The sequence below is a fragment of the Enoplosus armatus genome, chromosome 21 (genome assembly GCF_043641665.1).
Source record: "Enoplosus armatus isolate fEnoArm2 chromosome 21, fEnoArm2.hap1, whole genome shotgun sequence".
Classification (NCBI taxonomy): domain Eukaryota; kingdom Metazoa; phylum Chordata; class Actinopteri; order Centrarchiformes; family Enoplosidae; genus Enoplosus; species Enoplosus armatus.
This window is the reverse complement of record NC_092200.1, coordinates 13,024,972-13,044,459: the sequence shown is the minus strand read 5'-3', so window position 1 is coordinate 13,044,459 and position 19,488 is coordinate 13,024,972. Positions and strand designations below refer to the sequence as shown.

At 41.1% G+C, this 19,488-nt stretch overlaps 1 protein-coding gene across 1 annotated transcript in view; it reads left to right on the top strand.

Annotated features, from left to right (window-relative positions):
* Nucleotides 1-19,488, top strand: part of ctnnd2a (catenin (cadherin-associated protein), delta 2a) — a 198,898-nt gene that overhangs the window by 89,120 nt on the left and 90,290 nt on the right. Inside the window, exons 10-12 of the mRNA XM_070927742.1 lie at nucleotides 3,275-3,448; nucleotides 15,063-15,143; nucleotides 15,210-15,369. Of these exons, the coding sequence (XP_070783843.1) occupies nucleotides 3,275-3,448; nucleotides 15,063-15,143; nucleotides 15,210-15,369 (415 nt within the window). The remainder of the gene's footprint in view (nucleotides 1-3,274; nucleotides 3,449-15,062; nucleotides 15,144-15,209; nucleotides 15,370-19,488) is intronic.

The window sequence follows — 19,488 nt, the reverse complement described above, 5'->3', positions numbered from 1 at the left end:
ACACACTGTGTTCTGACTGTTGATGGTTTGTGATTGTGTTTACATTTGGATCACAGATTGAGTCATTAATGATTCTCTGGGGTCAAAGTGATTAACTATATGCATAAACATGACATGCAGAAACAACTGGAACTGCAGAACTTTGAAACTTTGGAGTTTTGATCAGAAAACAGTTTTTATTTTTATATGAAGCGGCAACTGTTCAAGCAGAGTCATTTCATTTCAGACATTTCAATAGGTAACACATCACTTTGAGAGAGAGACAACTTTGAACAGAGACAACAGTCAGAACACTGACTGACCTTCAAACTGAATCTGTCAGCCTTTGGCTCCAACAATTGGGCCAAGCAGCTGGAGGAGCGTGAGACAGAAAACAAGGCTCTAAACCCCCAGATCGAGGTGTTGAAGGCTTACCTCCAGGGTTCAGAGCAGCTCATTGCCCGTCAGGAGGAGAAGGTCAGTGAGCTCTCTACCAGGCTGGAGACTGAGACAAAAGAGAACAAGTTTCTATGGAGGCAGGTAGAAGATCTCACCAACAAGCTCCAGAAAGAGAGGAGCGTGAGACTGGACCAGTTGCAGCAACAAAGAGACGCCCATCAGCAAGAACTTGAGTCTGAGAAACAGTCTCACGCTGAAAAGGTGAGAGTGGATCAGGAGTTGATCCATGGGCTGAGGGATGAGCAAAATGCCCTCCTTCAAGAGTTGGCCTGGAGGAACTGACCTCAACCAATCACAAGCTTGCCACCAAGCTCAAGGCTGAAAAAGGGGTCAGTCAGGCCCCCCAGAGAGAAATTGCCCAACTGAATGAAGAGCTGAAGGAGAGTCCCTCACTGTTTTACAGGCACTTGAACTGGTTCCAGAGCCCGAAGTCTCTGAGGAGAAGCTCCCAGAGAAAAGAAAGAGGTACTCAATCTGGAAAAGAGTCCGCCACTTTCTCAGATTGAGGAAGAAGAACAAGGACAGGCGGGAGAAGGAGTCCGCATCAAACTAAGACCCCTACACCCCAGCAGCTCAGCACCTTCCACTATCAACAGCTGTATGCCGCAGGCCTTAGCCTACTGGCTGTGTTCTTTCTGTGTGGAGCTCAGGTGAATTGCCCCCATCAACCTTAAAAAAAGTCAATAAAAATAATTAAAAATAAAAGTTCTGCCTCTGTAGCTGTGTAGTAGTTGTTAAGTTAAGTGGTATTACACACAAAACAGAATGATCGATGTTTAAGGACAGCAGAATTGTTTGAGAGAAAACATTCAAGTAGTGTTTGGTCTATACTGGGTTCGACATGTTTCAGAGCTATTCTGTACATTGCTGTACAGCACAGAAATCAAAATGTTTTGAACCGCTTGAGCAACTGAGTGCACTGTTGTATAGAAAATAGTGTTGTCCACACACAGATTAATAGTACTGTGTCTAACTTCTACACCTAATTCATTAATAAAAATTGTGAATATAAGTTGGCACACCTTTAACACTCATAAAGCTGGACTAACAACAGCTTGTGTTCTACCACTGAGATGATTTGCAAACCAATTACACTACTTTTCAAAAAATCAAAATTTGATGATCAACAGTATCGAAAGCCTTAGATAAATCAATAAAAACGGCGACACAATCCAGCTTGTTAACTAATGCACTAGCAACATCATTCAAGACTTTTGATGCTGTTGTCACAGTACTATGCCCAGGTCTAAATCATGATTGTAAGATTTTTAAAAAATTCTCACCTGATCGTTTGCCAGTTTCTCTAACACTTGACATGATAGTTATTCAGTCGATAATTATTTAGCTCATTGGATGGAGCCCCTTTATGCAATGGTAGGATGTAGGCTGTCTTCCGAAAGTCAGGGATGCACAGTCAGATTAAAAATATAAATTAAGCATTCAACTAGAAAGGGAGCTGCTAATAATAAAAACCTTTGCTCTAACTGATCAGCCCCACTGGATCAATAGAACAAAGAGCATTAAGTACTTCAAGATTCGTAAAAGGCTGTAATGAAAAGGTCTGAGTGCCCTATTTGTTTGCCCAGCAAGGTGCACTATGGTGAGACAGTGGGAGGAAATCTAGCATTTTCAAATATAAAATCTGAACCCAGACAAACACTTACAGCCAAGAGTTCAAAAGATTTCGGCTTAGGTAGAGGGGTAACGACAGAGACAGATAAATAAATAAGTAGGCCGAACACATCAGAAAACACGATCGTCATTAAGACAAAAATCGTACGTTTTATGATTTGTTCAACAACCATGATTGAGAAAACACAAAAATTTCAGGGTTAGTTTGTTGCGCCCTGACTTTAATGTAGATCATTTTGGATGCAATACTATGCACGATCACATGAACAATCCCCAACATTTGTTCTTCTGTGTAATGAACAAATGCCTGCTGTTTTCCTTGCCCCGTGTCTGTGGGATTCCTGCCAAACACAGAGCAAGAGGGGGGACACTACATCTCATTACTTTATAGCTGACGACCAGCAATGTGTTCCGTAGAGATTAAAAAAATGAATACAGAGGCATCCCTCTCTCTCTCTCGCTCTTTTCTCTCTGACTCTCTCGATCTCTGCCTCTTCCTATCTCATGTGTCGCTGTGCATGTCTCTCTTTATTTTTATGTCATTCTCTCTTTTCTTCAGATTTGGTGCATCTCTAACTCACAACTTCCCCTACCACTCATACAAGCGTACACGCACACACATCATCACCCTTTTCTGTCCACTATATAAATAGTGAGCTGTCTGTCACTTGGTGCTTTGTAACTCTCTACACGAGCAAAAAAAAAGGTCCAGAGTGGAAATGGACAGGTCTAAAAACAGAGGAGTCATATAGGCCTTCTATTTGTTGAGTGAGTGCTGTTTTCCAATCCTTTTCTTCCCTCTTATCATCACTGTTATCGCCTTTCACCCATCATCCCCACACCTTTTCTTTTCTCCTGTCTCACTCAGGTACCCATCCATCCTCTCCCACATTCATTTGACCTTATTTATTTCTTTATCCTCTCTTTAGTCTTTATCCTGTGGATATCTTGTTTCACCCTCTCCATCCTCTGTGTTTCTTATCACTGCCTTCCCACTCCAATTCCTATACGAAATTGCAACTTATCTTCCCTCTATCCTCTATCCTCCCTCTATTTCTTCATTCCTTCACTTCACTAAAATCCATCTGTTCAATTCCTCTGTACCACCCTTCCTAACCTCATGTACTGTGCCTCGTCTCGAGTTTGGTCCTCTTTCTTTCATCCCGTCCTTACATCTTTCTTCTCCCTCTCTTTTTTCCTCCAGGCTCTCGTGGCTCCTACAGTAGTCAGCACAGTCAGGAGCCCCTTCGGCCCTTGGGGTCCCCAGAGCACCACATAGATCCCATCTATGAAGAACGTGTCTACCACAACAAAGGCCCCATGAGGAGCCTTAGCCAGAGCCAGGGGCCGGACGCAGGCCCCTATCGCAATAACACCGGTAAGCCCCCCCCCCCTTTGTGTTTTTCTTCACTTCATATGCTCAACAGTCGTAAACCTAAAATGTACCCTTCTCGGAAGACTTTGGCATAGTCTTGTGTCCAGCTATGCCAAAGACCCCCTTCCCTACAGACACTGCAGACAGACAACAAAGATTATAGATACACGTAATAATGGAGCTGGGATAAACTTGTATGAGGAAGCAAAAGATGTGTTCATTAGAAGTAGAACATTTACATCAGTTTAGTCATTTTGTCAATCAGTCACACAGCACGCATTCACTTCATGTTAATTGATGCTCGCTTACCCAGTGTCAGGTATACATGATATATAGATGCAATAACACACATCAGGACATTTTCCCTTCCCCACATGAGTTGAATGTTACAGCCCTTTTCCTGTTTTGGTTATTGCTCCTGTGCTGTGGAGTCATTCTCACACAATTCCAACAACTGCACCCAACCCAGGGACAAATGGAGAAAATACATAAGAGAGAGTAAAGAATAAGGAGTATAGAAAAGGCCATCATGGACCCTTTTGTTATTTAGACGTACACATTCTCTACGTTTCATTATTTTCCAGTTGGGAATGAAGCACAGTTGGGCACAATTTCTATCAAACTGACACAGTCAGACAAACTCATTCTCAACTGCTCCTTCCGTAACTCCATTGTTGCCAGCAATGTATTTTTAATAGGGCCTCATTGAGCTTATCTCAATGTGGGTTTAGGTACGCCATGTTAATCCCATTACCACATCGTACCCACATGAAAACACCCAAGTCGGTCACGCCACATTCACAGCTCCCTCGATGTCATTAACCAGCCTAGCCTTAATAGCTATCATTAGCATTTGGGTCAGAATCATAGCAGTAAATATGCCACTCTAGACCAGCATTTGAGTTGATCAGTTTGACTCACTTGAAAGGAGTGAGGATTGCCTTTAAGCACAGAGCGTAGCTTTTGAAGCACATTTCAGAGTTATGGGGTCATTGGGTTTACTCTTATTCTTGTGGGATATTGCTTTGATTATTGTCGGTGAAATTCTGAACAGCGCATACAGTGATAGGATTGTCTTTGCAAGCAGGAATTAATTAAATAAGTGCACTTCAGAAGTGTACAGAGAGGATCCACTGTTATCTATAATTTACTGTGCCTTGTATTTGTAGTTTCAATAGATGGGTATAAGAAAACTCACAAAGGAAATTTGCACTGCAGCTACAAAAATCAATAGACTGTGGATTAGACCATGTACATTTAATTGCAACGCTTGAGGTTTACAATACGCTTCTCTTATGATACAGTATTTTAATAGATTGTCTCATGTTGTTTGAGCTAAATTCTCCGTCAGAGTATATCAGCATGAGCCTTTTTCACCCCATATACAATTTTACCCCCACTGTGCTTGGCCCATGTAACTACAGTGGTAAATCAACACACCAAAGAAGTCACTGGGCCGTGGAATTATGGCTTTGCTTAGCGCAGCATGTTTTAAAAGCCATGTGAATAGTATGTGCAGTTGTACACATTCTGCTTCAGCTTTTAGCTAAAGGAGGTTGTCTATTAAGGATTCATAATGCACAGAGTGATAGCACATAGTGGACTGATAAGGGCTGTGCTGACATGATGAGCGGTAAGTCATTAATTATGTCATTGTGCCTTTTCTTGGCAATGGCAGGCTCATATTATTGGTTCATTAAGCTGGCATGGATCAATGTAATTAATGCTATAAGTCATTTCTTCGGTGGGAGGAGAAGGGAGACGTTTGTGTGGGTATTTCACTCCAAAATTTGCAAAGCTGTAGTCAGTAGGTCTATATACAGTGCACAGAGTCGGGCTAATTCAAGGCCAATTTAAACAAGGCACTTGCAGGCAAGTGAAGCTCACAGTATTCATTGAGAGCGTGGGCCACCACATTACTTAACTGAATACTTAACTATGAAGAGGAGCTGCATGATACAACAAAAGCAATTTAAGTAACTATAATTGTACACGCACTGGTTTTCACAGTGGCTGTTTCCTGACCCAGTTTAGGGTAGAGAGAGAGGTGGAGAGAAATAGGGAGCAAACAGGACATGAAGAAGAAGCAAGTAAAGCAGACTCGTAAGTGGGGTCAAGGATAATTGAATCAAATTTGGTACGTTTGTAGTGGCAAAATATCTGTTTAACAACTAAATTGTGCACCTTGTGCTACATTCTTTGGTTCGATCATCTACTTTCAACACACAGTTGCCAGCAGTTGTTTGGTTTTTTTAACAGTGGTTTTCTTGGCTGAAAATTTACTGTATATTTTATATACTCCTTCACGTGGTAAGGACACCCATAAACGAACAGACCTGTAGTCTTAGGAAGTCTGGTGGCATTTTCTTTTAGCGCAGTGGACAACAGTTTGACAACACACTTGACAATTCAGTCAGGTCCAGTTTAGAACACCGTCAATTGGTTGACCAGTCTGTCTGTTCAGTTTCCATTGCTTTCTACTCTTCACAACTCAGTTCACTTCTACGTTCATTGTTGGCCATAGTGTGAGATTAACATCACTGTCACCACATCTAAATACAACTAAGGAAACATCCAAAAGTAAGTTGCTACTAAACATCTGCTCCAAATGTATGACTGTGTGTATGTCTGTATACGGTCAAACATCTCTCTCACATGCACACACCCTTCTTCGGTATTTCTTCCTGACTGCTGTCTCACCGTCTTCATCCTGTTTTCGTTATCTACCCAGCACATACACACATCCATGGACAGCACAATATTATTGTAAGTATGAGTGTGTATCTGTGTGTTTTTGACGCGCAGTGTTTCATTCTTGGATTAAACCAGGCCAGTGCCCCAGAGGACTGCAGGTTAATGTGGCCTATTTCAAGCGATTATTCCTGCATGGTCACAGCGTCTCTAACACACACACGCATACACATGCATTCTGGTACAAAGAAGAGTCGCAGAAAGAGAAAGCCTCAGGATGTGGTTTACACATTTGTTTGTTTTTTCCAAAAAGATGTTGTGTTTTTTTGAAATCAGCCTACAGTTTGCCACTATGCTTTCCTTTCTTTTTCTTTTTTTTTTTACAGTCTCCATGTTTCTGACATCAGTTGCACTCTCTCCATTCTCTTTAGTGACCTCTCTCTCCTTCCACTTCTTATTATTTTCTTTCTATTTTTATATGTATTTCTACCTCTCTCTTTCTTTTACTTTTTCTCCTTTATATCATCTATCATAGACAGTGCATATCAGTGAAACGTTTTCACGCCCTCTTTCTCTCTTCTTCCTTCCTCCTTTCATCGACCTTCACTCCTCGTTTCCTCCCTTTTTCTCCTCCCCTCGTGCCTTTGCTCTTACATTTTTGCCTTTGTACCTTCCCTCCTTATTTCATGAAAGCCATCTTGGCCTGTATTAATGACTCTGACCACTGGGAATAACAGCAGCTCTGAATAGATGTGGCACTTTTTCTCTTTAATAGCTTATCATCAGACCTGCATGTAGCTCAGGTGGCGACAGTGAGAATGGGTAGATTCACTGCCACGGCTATTTGTCAGGTGCATCTAGTAGCCAGGTTGAACTGTTGCTGTTGATAAGGGCTGTTATGTAGTTTAACATTGCTCCCTCCAGTATCTTCAGAGGAGACACAAATTGTTCTTCAATCATTAATCACTAAGCCACAGGAAAAACAAGGATATATTTTCTCAGCCATTAACAGAGCCGGATAACCAAATGATACAGAACTGTGTGGGGAAACGTGGGAATTTGCATTTTGTGTCATGCTTGGCTGGCATTTTACATCACATTTTCTGTCACTACAGAAACACTACTCTGGTCAGTGTTTATTCCTTATCACCCACCAACCAGACAGCACCATGGCCAGTGCTTTATTCTGCGTCCACTCCAAAAACTTTAGAGCCTCATCTTGGATGTTCTAAAGTTTGCTTTAGGTAAACCATTCTTAGGTGTATATGAAAATGATGTTATTGAGAGTTTTTGCAGGGGAAACATCTGTGTAAATACTCTAATCTTTGAGGTTTCGGCATATATTTTTGGCCTGATGCAGCGTAGCCTCGGCTGCAGCCTTGTACTTCTGACTCCTCTCCTAAATGGGGATGGAATGTGAACACATGCTTCTTAACATTAGGTTTCTGCAATTGAATTCATGCAGTTCCCAGGACAAGGGACCAACTCTGTTACATAAGCACAAGGATGTGTGTGTGTGTGTGTGTGTGTGTGTGTGTGTGTGTGTGTGTGTGTGTGTGTGTGTGTGTGTTTGTGTGTTATGATATTTCTTGAAACCAAAGCAGGATTATTTTTACTTGAAGTTGCAGCTCTATAGCACTGGTCCCTTTTTCTAGTGTGGATGTTCTCACATAGGCTACAGTACACATGCACAGTAAAATGGAGAGAAAGAAATATGAAGAAGGCTTTACATCAAACATTTAAACCACTGCTTTCCCCTTTAAATCTGCTGTGTTCCCTCTGTAATGAGATCTGACATTCTAATGGGGGGGGGGGGGGCGGGGGGGCAGAACAGAGAGAGAGGGAGTGAAGGAGGAGAGAGATGAGAGAGAGAAAACAATCCCAAGAGAGTAGGAATGGACGGAGAGGACTGGAGAGAGGGTACAGTTACTGTGTGTCTTCTGACCAGGAGGCAGGAAAAGTTCAGGGCATCTCTTAAATACAAAGAGTGACAGATCCTTGAAAAGAAAGAAGGAAAGGGAAAACGCTCATCTTTCATCCGGCACATGTCCTCCGGTGTCCAAATGTGGTTTATAATACTAATTATAGTCACTTGGGCTGTGTGTGCATTCATGTATAGTTGATGGACATTAAGCATTATTTATCTTTGTAGCTTTTTAAATACATCCACATATAGGCAGGGGTAATGGTAATTGCCACAAGTAAGTTCTTATTACTCTGTAAGTGCATGGTTGAAATACAGGCAGACTTTTTTAACACGTAGCACTGGAAATCTCAGTAGACCTGAATCACCAGTTCTTTATCAATTAGTGTCTGAAAAAACCTCAGTGCAGGGGACTAAAGCACTGCAGCATTGTTAGACCTTTTGGCTGAAGCATCTCCCCAGTCACTTTAGTGTGTCACTCACCAGGCGCCATCTGTCGCCAGGTTAGTTAAGGTTTGTTTGGCCAGGATCAATTTCAGCTTGGCCCCTGATCCTGGTGGTCTTTTAATGAACATACTGTCTTTTGAACACCCATAAAAAAAGAGTTGTGAATTTGCAAGTACTTATAAAGGGATGTTTACTTCACTGTGAAAATGTTCATGCTGGTTAAATGTGCAGTTTATGGAAGCCAGCTCTCTATTGAAGGACAATGTCTAATCTTAATTAAGTTGAGGGTCAGTTTAGGAAGAAAAGGGGTCTCAGCAGGGAGGGGAGGAAGAAAGGAAGTGAACATTGATTTATTTCTCTGCATTTTCAGATGTTCTTTTCTCTGTGACAGGCAATAAAACGATAACATACAATTCAGTTCAACTTATTTGACAACAACTCAATTTATAAGTTGAATCCAGGTGATTTATATCGTGGCTTAAACTTGTACAGTATTTATGTGAGTTTTTGCTGAAGCCTCAAAAAAGCTTTAATTACCAGCTCAAAGCATCTGACTTACTCTACAGATCAGCACAAATTCTTTCCCTCGTGAAAACATATGGCACCTCCTAAATGTAGGTTTAAGTCAAGTTGGTGCTATTCACCCCGAACTACTCTTATCACTTACGCGCGCACACACACACACACACACACACACACACACACACACACACACAGTGGCCACTAAAACAATGCATACAAGGAAAATACATGCACAAAGCATGCACAGAAATATACGTGCATAAACACATTCTACTTGTGTCCCATGCTATCTCAGTTTACATGATTAGCATATTCTCTGTTTATCAGCAGTAATGAATTCATAACTGTAGAAAGAAACATTCATTTGTTTTTGTCCTCAGAGATCACACGGATAAATTTGAAGTCAGCACAAAAGCAGCATTGACTGTCTTCATCAAATGAAAAGAAACGTTCATATCTGCTGTTTAAAACATGTTTTATTCATTAATTGATTCACAGTGTATCGTTGTATACATTGCTTATTACTTGTGTGTTTGGTCTTTGTCTCCCTATTGTTCCTTATATCATAGATGCATATAAATAAACTGGCCTCATAATGATATGATATCTAAACATTCAACAATCCATCTGAGAAAGGTTTGAAAAGCACCTTTCACTGTCACTGCATTATTTAGACTGAATCAAACTCAAATATGCTATGTTAGTTAGTCATGTTGATGTGATGTGAGGTCCATCCAGCTTTTGACTTGTCTTATTCAGGGTGGTGGGGGGCTAGAGCTTATTTCAGCACAAAGTGGGCGAGAGGCAGTGTACACACAGGAGAGGAAATTCACATTGCACCTGGGTGATAAAGAGTGTCCAATCCACATAACCTGCATGTCTTTGGACTGTGGGAGGAAAAAGGAGCACCTGAAGGAAACCCACACAAACACAAGGGATCTGCAAGCTGTCAGAGTCGAATCCTTGCTGTGAGGCGACAGAACTGAGCCATATTTTATATTTTTATATTTTTATATTTCCCATAACTGTGATCCTTTTGTATAGTTACTATGAGCCACAAATAGAACCACGATGCATACGATTGGTAGAGTCTTGTTGGTCCTCAAATTCTCAGATATTTGTCAGTAAGAAGAACACTAAAAATATTTCCTCCTGCAGTTTTGTGCCATAAAACAATAATAAAAAAAAAGTAAAATCCAACCGGGTGACATTGAAAATGTGATGCAGAGGCCAGGGGATGCTGCAAATCTTCTTTTATGTTTTACGTTATACTAATGTAAGGCAAGACGAGTTTAGTTGTACACCTATTAACAACAAGGCAATTCTGAGTGTTACATTAGACATAAAAAGGCAAGATATGAAAAAACATATATAAATATCCAAGTATTATGGTACTAGCTGAAATTCGTTTTTTTAGGCATTTTGCAGTTAGTTAGAAGGCAACTAATTACAAGGCCAAACTACAGTGTTTATTTTATTAGACTTTTTCTACATACAGTGTTTCACTCGCAGTGGCTGCATGCCTTTATATAAAGTGCACTTCAGTTGGAAAGAAAAGAAACTCATCTTTTCATGACTTTCACTATTGTCCTTCCGCAGCGTGAACATTTAGCAGCAGCCACTGGCCTGCAGACCCTGCTGTGTCTAAGTGGCGTGCTTGGAGAAAGACATGGCACCTTGACTCATAGAGACAAGTGTCCTACAGCTCCCACACTGTAAAATGCTGTATACTTTATACAGAAAGTGCAAAGGAGGGCATTTGTGTGTGTGTGTGTGTGTGTGTGTGTGTGTGTGTGTGTGTGTGTGTGTGCGTGTGTGTCCTCCAGTGCTTCCAGCTCAGGAACATCAAGAGCTGTGTGTTGGCCAGGAGGCTCTCCCAGGGATAAACAGAGGGAGAAACTAATCCTTACTCTCCTCCATATCCAAGCAGTGTGTGTGTGTGTGTGTGTGTGTTTGTGCGCATGTGCTTCATCCATCCATCCTTCTAGGCAAGGTTGTGTGTGCATGTTGTTGCATGACCTTAAAGCATTAGAAAAAGATGTGTTATAGGCACACATGTTTAGTCCATGTCAATCATCATTGCATATTTAGAAATCCATGTTTGTGTGCTTGTGTGTGTCTATGTGAGTGTGTATGTGAGCGAGATAGAGACTGTACTGAGGGGTTTTGTGTAATCGTGCTGAGCGCTGAAGCGTGTCGAGAGAAAGGACATGTCCTCAGCTCTGATCACATAGTCTACTACAACCACAAAAGAGGGAGAGAGATAGTGAGACAGAAGGGTGTTAGGGAAGAAAGGGAGAGAAAAACATGAAATGAATGGATGATGGCAAGAGGATGACAGACAATAAAGTGGAAGCAGTGAGGGAGTGAACTTCAGCAAAAGACGGAGGGCAGGAATTGAAAGGTTTGAAAAGAGATGGGTGAGAAAAAAAAGATGGATGAAGGTATAGACAGAGAGGGACAGATCTAGAGGGTGAAAGAAAGAAGAGCAAAGGGCAAGGGAGTGATAGAGAAAAAGAGAGTGGCAGAGATGGAGTGGTATCGAAAGAAATGGGGGCAGAGATGAAAGAATGAGAAGGCAGGATGGACGTGGAAAGCTTGGAAGAGTGGTTTGATCCCCCTCTAGTTTTTTCTCCCTATCTCTCCCTCCCGCCCTGTTTTCCTCTGTCTCTTGTACATTCAGCGAGCGCTCCCTCGTCTCAGCAGCCCAAAGGAAAAATCGGCCCCGCTCTAAGCTAGCCGGCCCCACAGCCGACTGGCTAATTGCAGAGGTATCACTGTGTCAAATGACTAATAGAGTTTCCCTTCCCGTCGCTAATCTGCCAGCAGGAGCACAGCCATGATTTGTTTACTCTACGCCGAAACGAGGGAATACAAAGACACACTCGCCCTTTTATTTCCTCCCGAACACAATTTCACGCCGCCAGAGCGCTAGGTGTGAGAGGTGTTAGTGGAGCGTGCGTGTGTGTGTGTGTCTGTTTGTACACACATGGCACATTGCATGATCTGGGTAATATTTCATGAAACAGCACAGTGAGTTTACCTCATGCTGGTCTTAAGCAAATTCATGGAAAAGACAAACCCTCTCACACTCATGCATGCATGTTTTACTTACTCTACCATACTAACTATACTCATTTTTATGTTTATTCCATAACCCCAGACCTAAACCTTGACTGGTCAAAAATGTCATCACTCCAAAAGTCTAAAACCCCAACTGGTTCTCACAAGGACAGGAATACAAGAATACATACACAATGACACACACGCATGCATAAACAGGCACCCACACACTGATTTTTTGCCAGGCAATATTGGCCCCAAAGGTCAAGTCATCAGTCAGAAAACACCATTACCAAAACAAATGATAAATTCAGGAGCACTCCATTTTCTTAAGGTGGGAGAAGAAGAGAGGGGGAGCAGACAGAAAGATTGCGTAAAGAAGAAAATGGGATGCATAAAGAGGCGTGGGGAAGCTGAATACAAAGTAACAGAATGGGAAAACAAAAGGACAGGCTAAAAGAGTAATTTGGCAGGACATTTTTGGGGGGATTTCTTCGTCTTTATTTTCCCTACCATCTCTCTCCATCATTCATGCTTTATTTTCCTTCCCTTTTTCAGCTTGTACCCAAGGACATCCCTATTCAGTGGTCACAGCACAGGCTATGAAAATAATTTGACAGGTCATTTTTTTTCTCTTCTTTTTGCTGTTCTCCCTCTCCCTCTTTGGCTCTGGTGTTCATCCTATTTGGGTGTCTCTCGGTGTGTGCACACTGACACTGGTGGTGTTAGCCTAAAGCCCCGGCTACTAATGAGACATTCAGAAAGACAGACACCATTCAAAGAGTACAGAGAAGACCGGGATTTGCTTCTGATGGAAGTAACTCTGCTTCATTACCCTCATATACACTCTGTTCTACGCGTCTGTACTGTCACTAACTCCATCGCCTCTTGTTTCCACCCTCTCCCCTCTGGTTTGGCTTTTCTAAACTGCAGCTCCATCCCTCATCTCTCAGCTGTTTCTCTCTTTTTTCCCAGGCTCTCTCGCTGTTTCTCTTTCCCTGCGTAATTCTTTGGATCTTTGTCAAATTTGGGGCATCAGCAGAAGAGCTCACACAGCCTTTAGCCTCATGGGCATTGCATGGCAGAGTCTGAAAGTTGAATTTTTCACTGTCTGGCTGGCAAAGGATTTTTGTTAACCTGATTTGAAAGTTAGGAAATAAAAATATGCTAATGTGGTTACATCATCCAAAAGGTTCCTTGTGCCTCTGGTGGGCCGACTAATGGAGTTTAGCAGACTTGGTGAGAAGAATTTAAATAAGAGCTTTGGAAAATGATTGTTAAGGAATGGTTTAACCTGCCTCGTAGTAAATAGGTGTGGCAGATAAGATGAGTGTGTGTGAGAGAGCGAGAGAGGTAAAAAAGAGAGCAATAAGATGGTTGTGAAGGTCAGGTAAATGCCACCACTCAAGACAGCGCTAAAGAGCAAGTTTGTTGGCCACATAACGATGAGACACTCAACCTCAGCACACACACTCACTTTCACACAACCTCCATTCCTTTGTTTATTTAGTGTTTATGTGTGCGGGGGCTTATATAATGTGTGTGTTTATATGTGTTCCCACTCATACGTGTTTTATGTGATGCATGGGAATGCTTGTGTCCTGGCCCATGTGTATGTTGAGTATGTGTGTGTGTGTGTGTGTGTGTGTGTGTGTGTGTGTGTGTGTGTGTGTGTGTACTAGTTTGTGTGCATTTTCCCATCCAGACACATTTTAAAGGCTAATTCTCTTTGGAAGAGGAGGCGCAGTGGCCTGTGTTAAAGCCCGTCAACCACATGGCCACGTATTGATTTCTGGGCTCTGTGATTTATCGCATACTCCCCGAAGAACACATTTATGGTGTTTTTGCATGTGTGTGTTTCTGTGTACACATACCTTGGTCCTAATGACAGATGAGATGGATCCCCCCCGCACCGTCTGTCTCAGTGTTTTTACAGCCAGTGAAACAAGGCCCCCAGACTCACATTAACACCTTGATATATCACCAATCCGCCGCCCCAACACGACGGGGAGGGAAGGTGACAGCTACTGTGCCCCTGCAGGCTGCTTACATCCTTGAGCAAATCCCCATTCAATTTCCATCTCACCCTAAAGAGAGATAGCTTGGTTGTTTACTTATTTTTTGTTTTTTTTATGTTATGTATTTTTTTAGTCCTTATTGCTCACCGGGCAGATGTCTCATTGTGTGGAAAAAAGTTTCCTCTAGCTACCTGCAAATAGGCTTACGAGCAAAGTTTCAATTTTTCATTGCATGGGAATGGCAAGCTAATGAGTCATTTGGGTGACAAAGCTAACAGTGTTTACAAACCCTCAGTGTTGTGGAAACTATTGTTAAAATAGATTTTTACCAGGCCACTGTACTTTACACAGGAATAGAACCATTGCTAAGTTGGTCTCAAGTATTTCTGTTAAGTAAAGTCAATACTAGTCAATACAATACAAAATGGGATTTAACATTTTCATCATGATTTGTCTGCATGGTTATGAAGAAATTCACATGGCTTCAACAAGAATATACAGAAGAAAATGACTTTTAGCACTACATAATCAATACAATGTGGATATATCAATATGGTTTATAGTAGATAAATTGTAAATGTATTTTGTATTTTCAGATTGATTTCAGCAGTCATTAAAATGATGTCAAACTTTTGTCTGCTCAACTGTTCTTCTCTCTTGTCTCTTCAATCCTTCCCTCTGTTGAACATTGGTCCTTGTTGTCAATCCTGGGCATGTGGCCAATATTAATCCATCCATATGGAGACTCGATTGTCTTCTCCAACAACCTGTTCATCTTTGTGTCTGCCTTTCTGCCTCTCTCCTCTCCTCTCTTTTCTCTCATCCTGTCCTATTCCCCTCACCTTTCCTTTTGTCTTCTCCTCCCGTCCTCTCCTCTGCCCTGTAGACCTGACCCAGCGTGTCCATGACCAGGTCCTAAGTTATGTCCTCTGTCCCTACTTTCCCACCATAGCTCCCTCCTCCCCTGGTGTCGACTCCGCCCCTTTGCAGCGCACAGGAAGTCATGGCACCGGGACAGGAAACTACAGCCGCGGTGGGACAAACAACTACGCCACGGTGGGACCAGGCTACACCTCAAGCGGAGGTGGTGGAGGCGGAGACATGTACGGCTCAGACCCCTATGTGGCGGACCCCTACCGCACCCTGCAGTACTGCCCCTCGGTGGTGGAATCACCCTACAGCAAGTCTGGACCAGCTCTGCCGCCCGAAGGCAGCCTTCAGCGTTCACCTTCCATCGACTCTATTCAGAAAGACCCCAGGTAGGACGAAAAGGGTGTGTGTGTGTTTTGTGTGTGCATGAGCATGTCTGTGTGTGTTTTGTGGGGTTCATTAGACCACAATGTGTGCAAGATCATAGAGCAGAGGATGCTTCAAACAATCCATGTATAGTGTGTGAGAGGATTTAATAAGTTTGGTAAGAGTGCAAAGACACACACATATACTTACTTGCATACACAGATCAGTATCTCAGTCGTAGTAAAGTAAAGTAAAGTAAAGCCGTCCACATGAATTCTTTGAGAATCTTTGACCTGTGTGACTCCATGACTGTGTGACACACAATATCACTTACTATTGATATACTAATATACTCATACTCATATTGATGTCAAACACATTTGAGGCTAAACACACACATACACACTATACATATTTTGCAAACTTGTGTAACACTTTATTTTTCACGTGTGTCACAGTACCTGCTCCAACAGGTACAGTAGGGATCAACTACATTCATTTCTCTCTAATATTGATGTCGCCCACCACCACGGTCCACCAGTTCCTTTCAAGGCTCTCTCCAGTCTGGTGTTCAGGCTGAAAACAGCAGTGCGTTAAAAACATGCTAGAGGCTGTGCTGATGGTGGCATGTTGCTTCAGGTGCCGGTGTGAGGATGAAATAAAATCCAGGAAGGCTGGTTTGACTAATAGATTCACAAGCTTCAAGGCTTATCAGATACCAAAACACTACACAGCGATTTATAGTACTATGAGGAAGGATTTTACAACTCTCAAAACAATCATTTTGTCCACCGTCTAGACAGTCGTGAGGTAAACAGTGGAATTACCATGTTTACTTTACAAAGTAATGTACCAGGAATGTGCGCTTGCCTATATTTGATTGGCCCACTCAGTATGTTGGCGGACGATGTCACACTGCGTTGCGACAAAAGTTTAGCCAGGTTCAACTTCTTTGCCAGACAACTCTGCATATTTTTGTCTGAGCCCTCTGCATTGGATCCCAACCAAGAGGAACCAAAAATACAAATGTAAAGAAAAAACAACCGACAAGTGAAACAAAAGACATTGTTTCTCCAGTCACACACCGGTTGCTCTAGAAGCTCCATTTCGCCTCCGTTAATGTCATGCTGTGTGTAAAAGAGTCCTACTGGGCTGTGATCACTTCCATCCTCTTGTCTCCGCAATTAAGCAAAGCTCACTCTTCCCTCTTTATTTATATATATTTCACAGGACTCTTGATGTATAATTCCTTTAATTACAGAGTGAGAGGGACTGAGATTATGCGTGGATCAAGTCTCAGCAGCAGCTGTCAATCACAGGAGAGGGAGAGAGAATGAGCAAGAAAGATAGAATGGATGAGAGATGGCAGAATAAGAGCAAGAGGATGGGAGAGAATTATTTAAAACAATGGCAAAGAAAGGAAAGAAAGTGAAAGAATGACCGAACGACATGCGCACACTTAGATGTACAATCCTCCTTAAGATTCTTCAATATTGTGAAGTTGTATGAAGTATCTGATAATGAGGCCTTGATGGTTTATTATTAATGTAATCTGATTGACTGGCTCAAGATGGTCTTCTTGTTTCACACAGACACAAATTATGTCTAATGTTCCCACTCATTAAAAAAATGATTTATATGTTGGATTTAATTTTGCAAATGAAACAGAATTCCATTATTGACTGTGTAAAAGAAATATAGTGACACTGACTCATGGAAGACCATTTTGCCTTTTCTCTTCTCTCTTTTTTCCATTTTCATATTCACACCATGTTTGAGAAGCCTTTGTTCTTTGCTCTCTGTTGCAGGTTTATTATCTGCATTGTGTTGTTTGTATACATAGAAAATTCTTCCTGAACTCAGCAAGAGGCAAAGCAGTAATATATGTTCTGTTTTCTGTAAGGTGCATCTATACCAGCCAGTTTTGTGACAAAGGCATATAACTAGTAGTCACACAACAACAACACAAACAGTTGCAACAGTAGGTGGAAATAAGTTTCTCAAAGAGACACTGTGGAGAGAAGGAGCAAGACGTGAGCACAGGTCACCAAGAACAGGAACAGTCTCATGGGTTGCAATATCACACATACACACACATATAGTGGCTATGGATATGAAAACAGATAGAGGAAGAATATTATGGGAATTTATATGGAGGAAAAAAATAATAATACAATGTCATTCACACCAGAGAGTCTGGAATTTGAATGCTCATTAAAGGATAATCCTGCAAATGTATTAATCTATTTATATAGCTGGGGAGATCAAATATTGTTTTCATACATCAGGGCGTTCGTTGCCATTCATTACTGTGCAATATGGAAGACAGCTTTTAAATCTTTGCCACCTCTACTGTCTAATCTGCCTGAACAAAGGCAGTGAAAACATTTAAAAGTTAATAGCACTATCTTAGTCAAAATGAGAGACTGCAAATCTTTCTTCATGGCAAATAACTTCTATGTAGTTTTATCAACCTTTCTATTTATCAACCTTTTTATTTGTTTCTGTTTAGTCAAAACATGGATAATGACAGTCTAAAGTTGACATAAGATACGTGTGGGGCAGATTTTTAGAGCTACCATTCACATCACACCCACCTGAGACATTCTTTCCCAAAACACACCCTTTCATCATTTATTTTCATCTACTGACAACTACTGGGTGCAGAGTAAACTAGCTGTATGCTATTTACAATTAAACAGCTATAGCCCCAGGAGGCTCAATTTTTGATATTTTGTGTAACTTTGTTAACTTGAAACTGAGGATTTGCAGATATTGTAGAAGCTGGATAGGAAGTAAATTTAGTTTGCAAAAACACTCAGACATGCACAAACTAGCATCGTTTAATGTACTTGCAAGAAAGTGTTTGTTATTGGCCCATTGGAGTCATTAACACACTTACTCGTATGCACAAGTACACATAAGAGATCGCTTTGTTTTCCCTTACTGCTTCAAGCTTCATATACTGGATATACACAGAGCCAGAAGGGCATCTTTTTTTTTAGACTATAAAAAGATTAAAACCCAGTATCTATTAAATAAATGCAGCCATTTTGTACACAGTTACAATATTTTGAGAGCTCTTTTGTGTGTTGAACACCCCCTGCAGAGTTCAATAAAACCTTATTCAATTAAAAGTTCCAAAGTTATTCATGACTATTATAAAATTCAGACTTTACTAGCTGGAGCCCGATGGTGTGAAAATGCTTTAGACTCAGTGCTTTGTTTACTTTTATTAATTTAGGCCAGTTATGAACTCCAAGTCATGTAGAACCACAGGTAGCCAAAGTGCCTGAAACCTGAAAAGAGAGCAATGTTTGATTGCAACACTACATTTTTGTATCCCAGAAAAACTGTATAGCTGGAAATATGAACACATTGTTCTGACTACAACTAAGAAGAAGACAATTTACACACTCCTGAATGTGATTAAACGCCTCAGTATCAGTCAATATCAGAACTCCACCCATCACATCTTGATTATGCTGTTGCTAACATTACCTTTTCTGATTTTTTTATGTATATGTACAAACAGAAATACTTAATATTTGCTGAATTATTATTTCAAGTACAGCAAAAAATTATGATTTGACTGATATATACACAGTATATCCACACAATATGGGTATGGAGAGATATATTGTAAGTGAACAGTGTGCAGCTCAATGTAAATAGTGTAAATGATATGGCTTATATCCTAAACAGGATGCAATGGCATGTTTCTGTTGCTCTTGCATTAGAGCAATATGAAAAGCTGTACTTCATCAACTAAATTTCCTGTCATTAAGTTCCTGTTGTCTCCTTCTATTCTGCCCATTCATGGTTTTTGACTTTACAGTCTTAATTTAAACTCTGAGTTATATTAAATTGTTGATGTTATATATATTTAATATCATTTAATTGGAGCTATGTGTTACGTTTCTCTTTGCCATGAGGTTAAATTGCCTCCTACTCAAACTTCACTCTCTCTCTCTCTTGCTGTAATTGGATCTAGCTGAGCTAACATGAAGTGTTAAATGAGTTAGCAGCAATTAGAGACAAGGAACACTCTGAGTGAGGGCAGAGGTTAGGTCTGTCTGTGTTAATGTCTGTGTAAGTGTGCAGTGTGTGTATAGTAGGAGATGACTATGTATTTTTTTTTA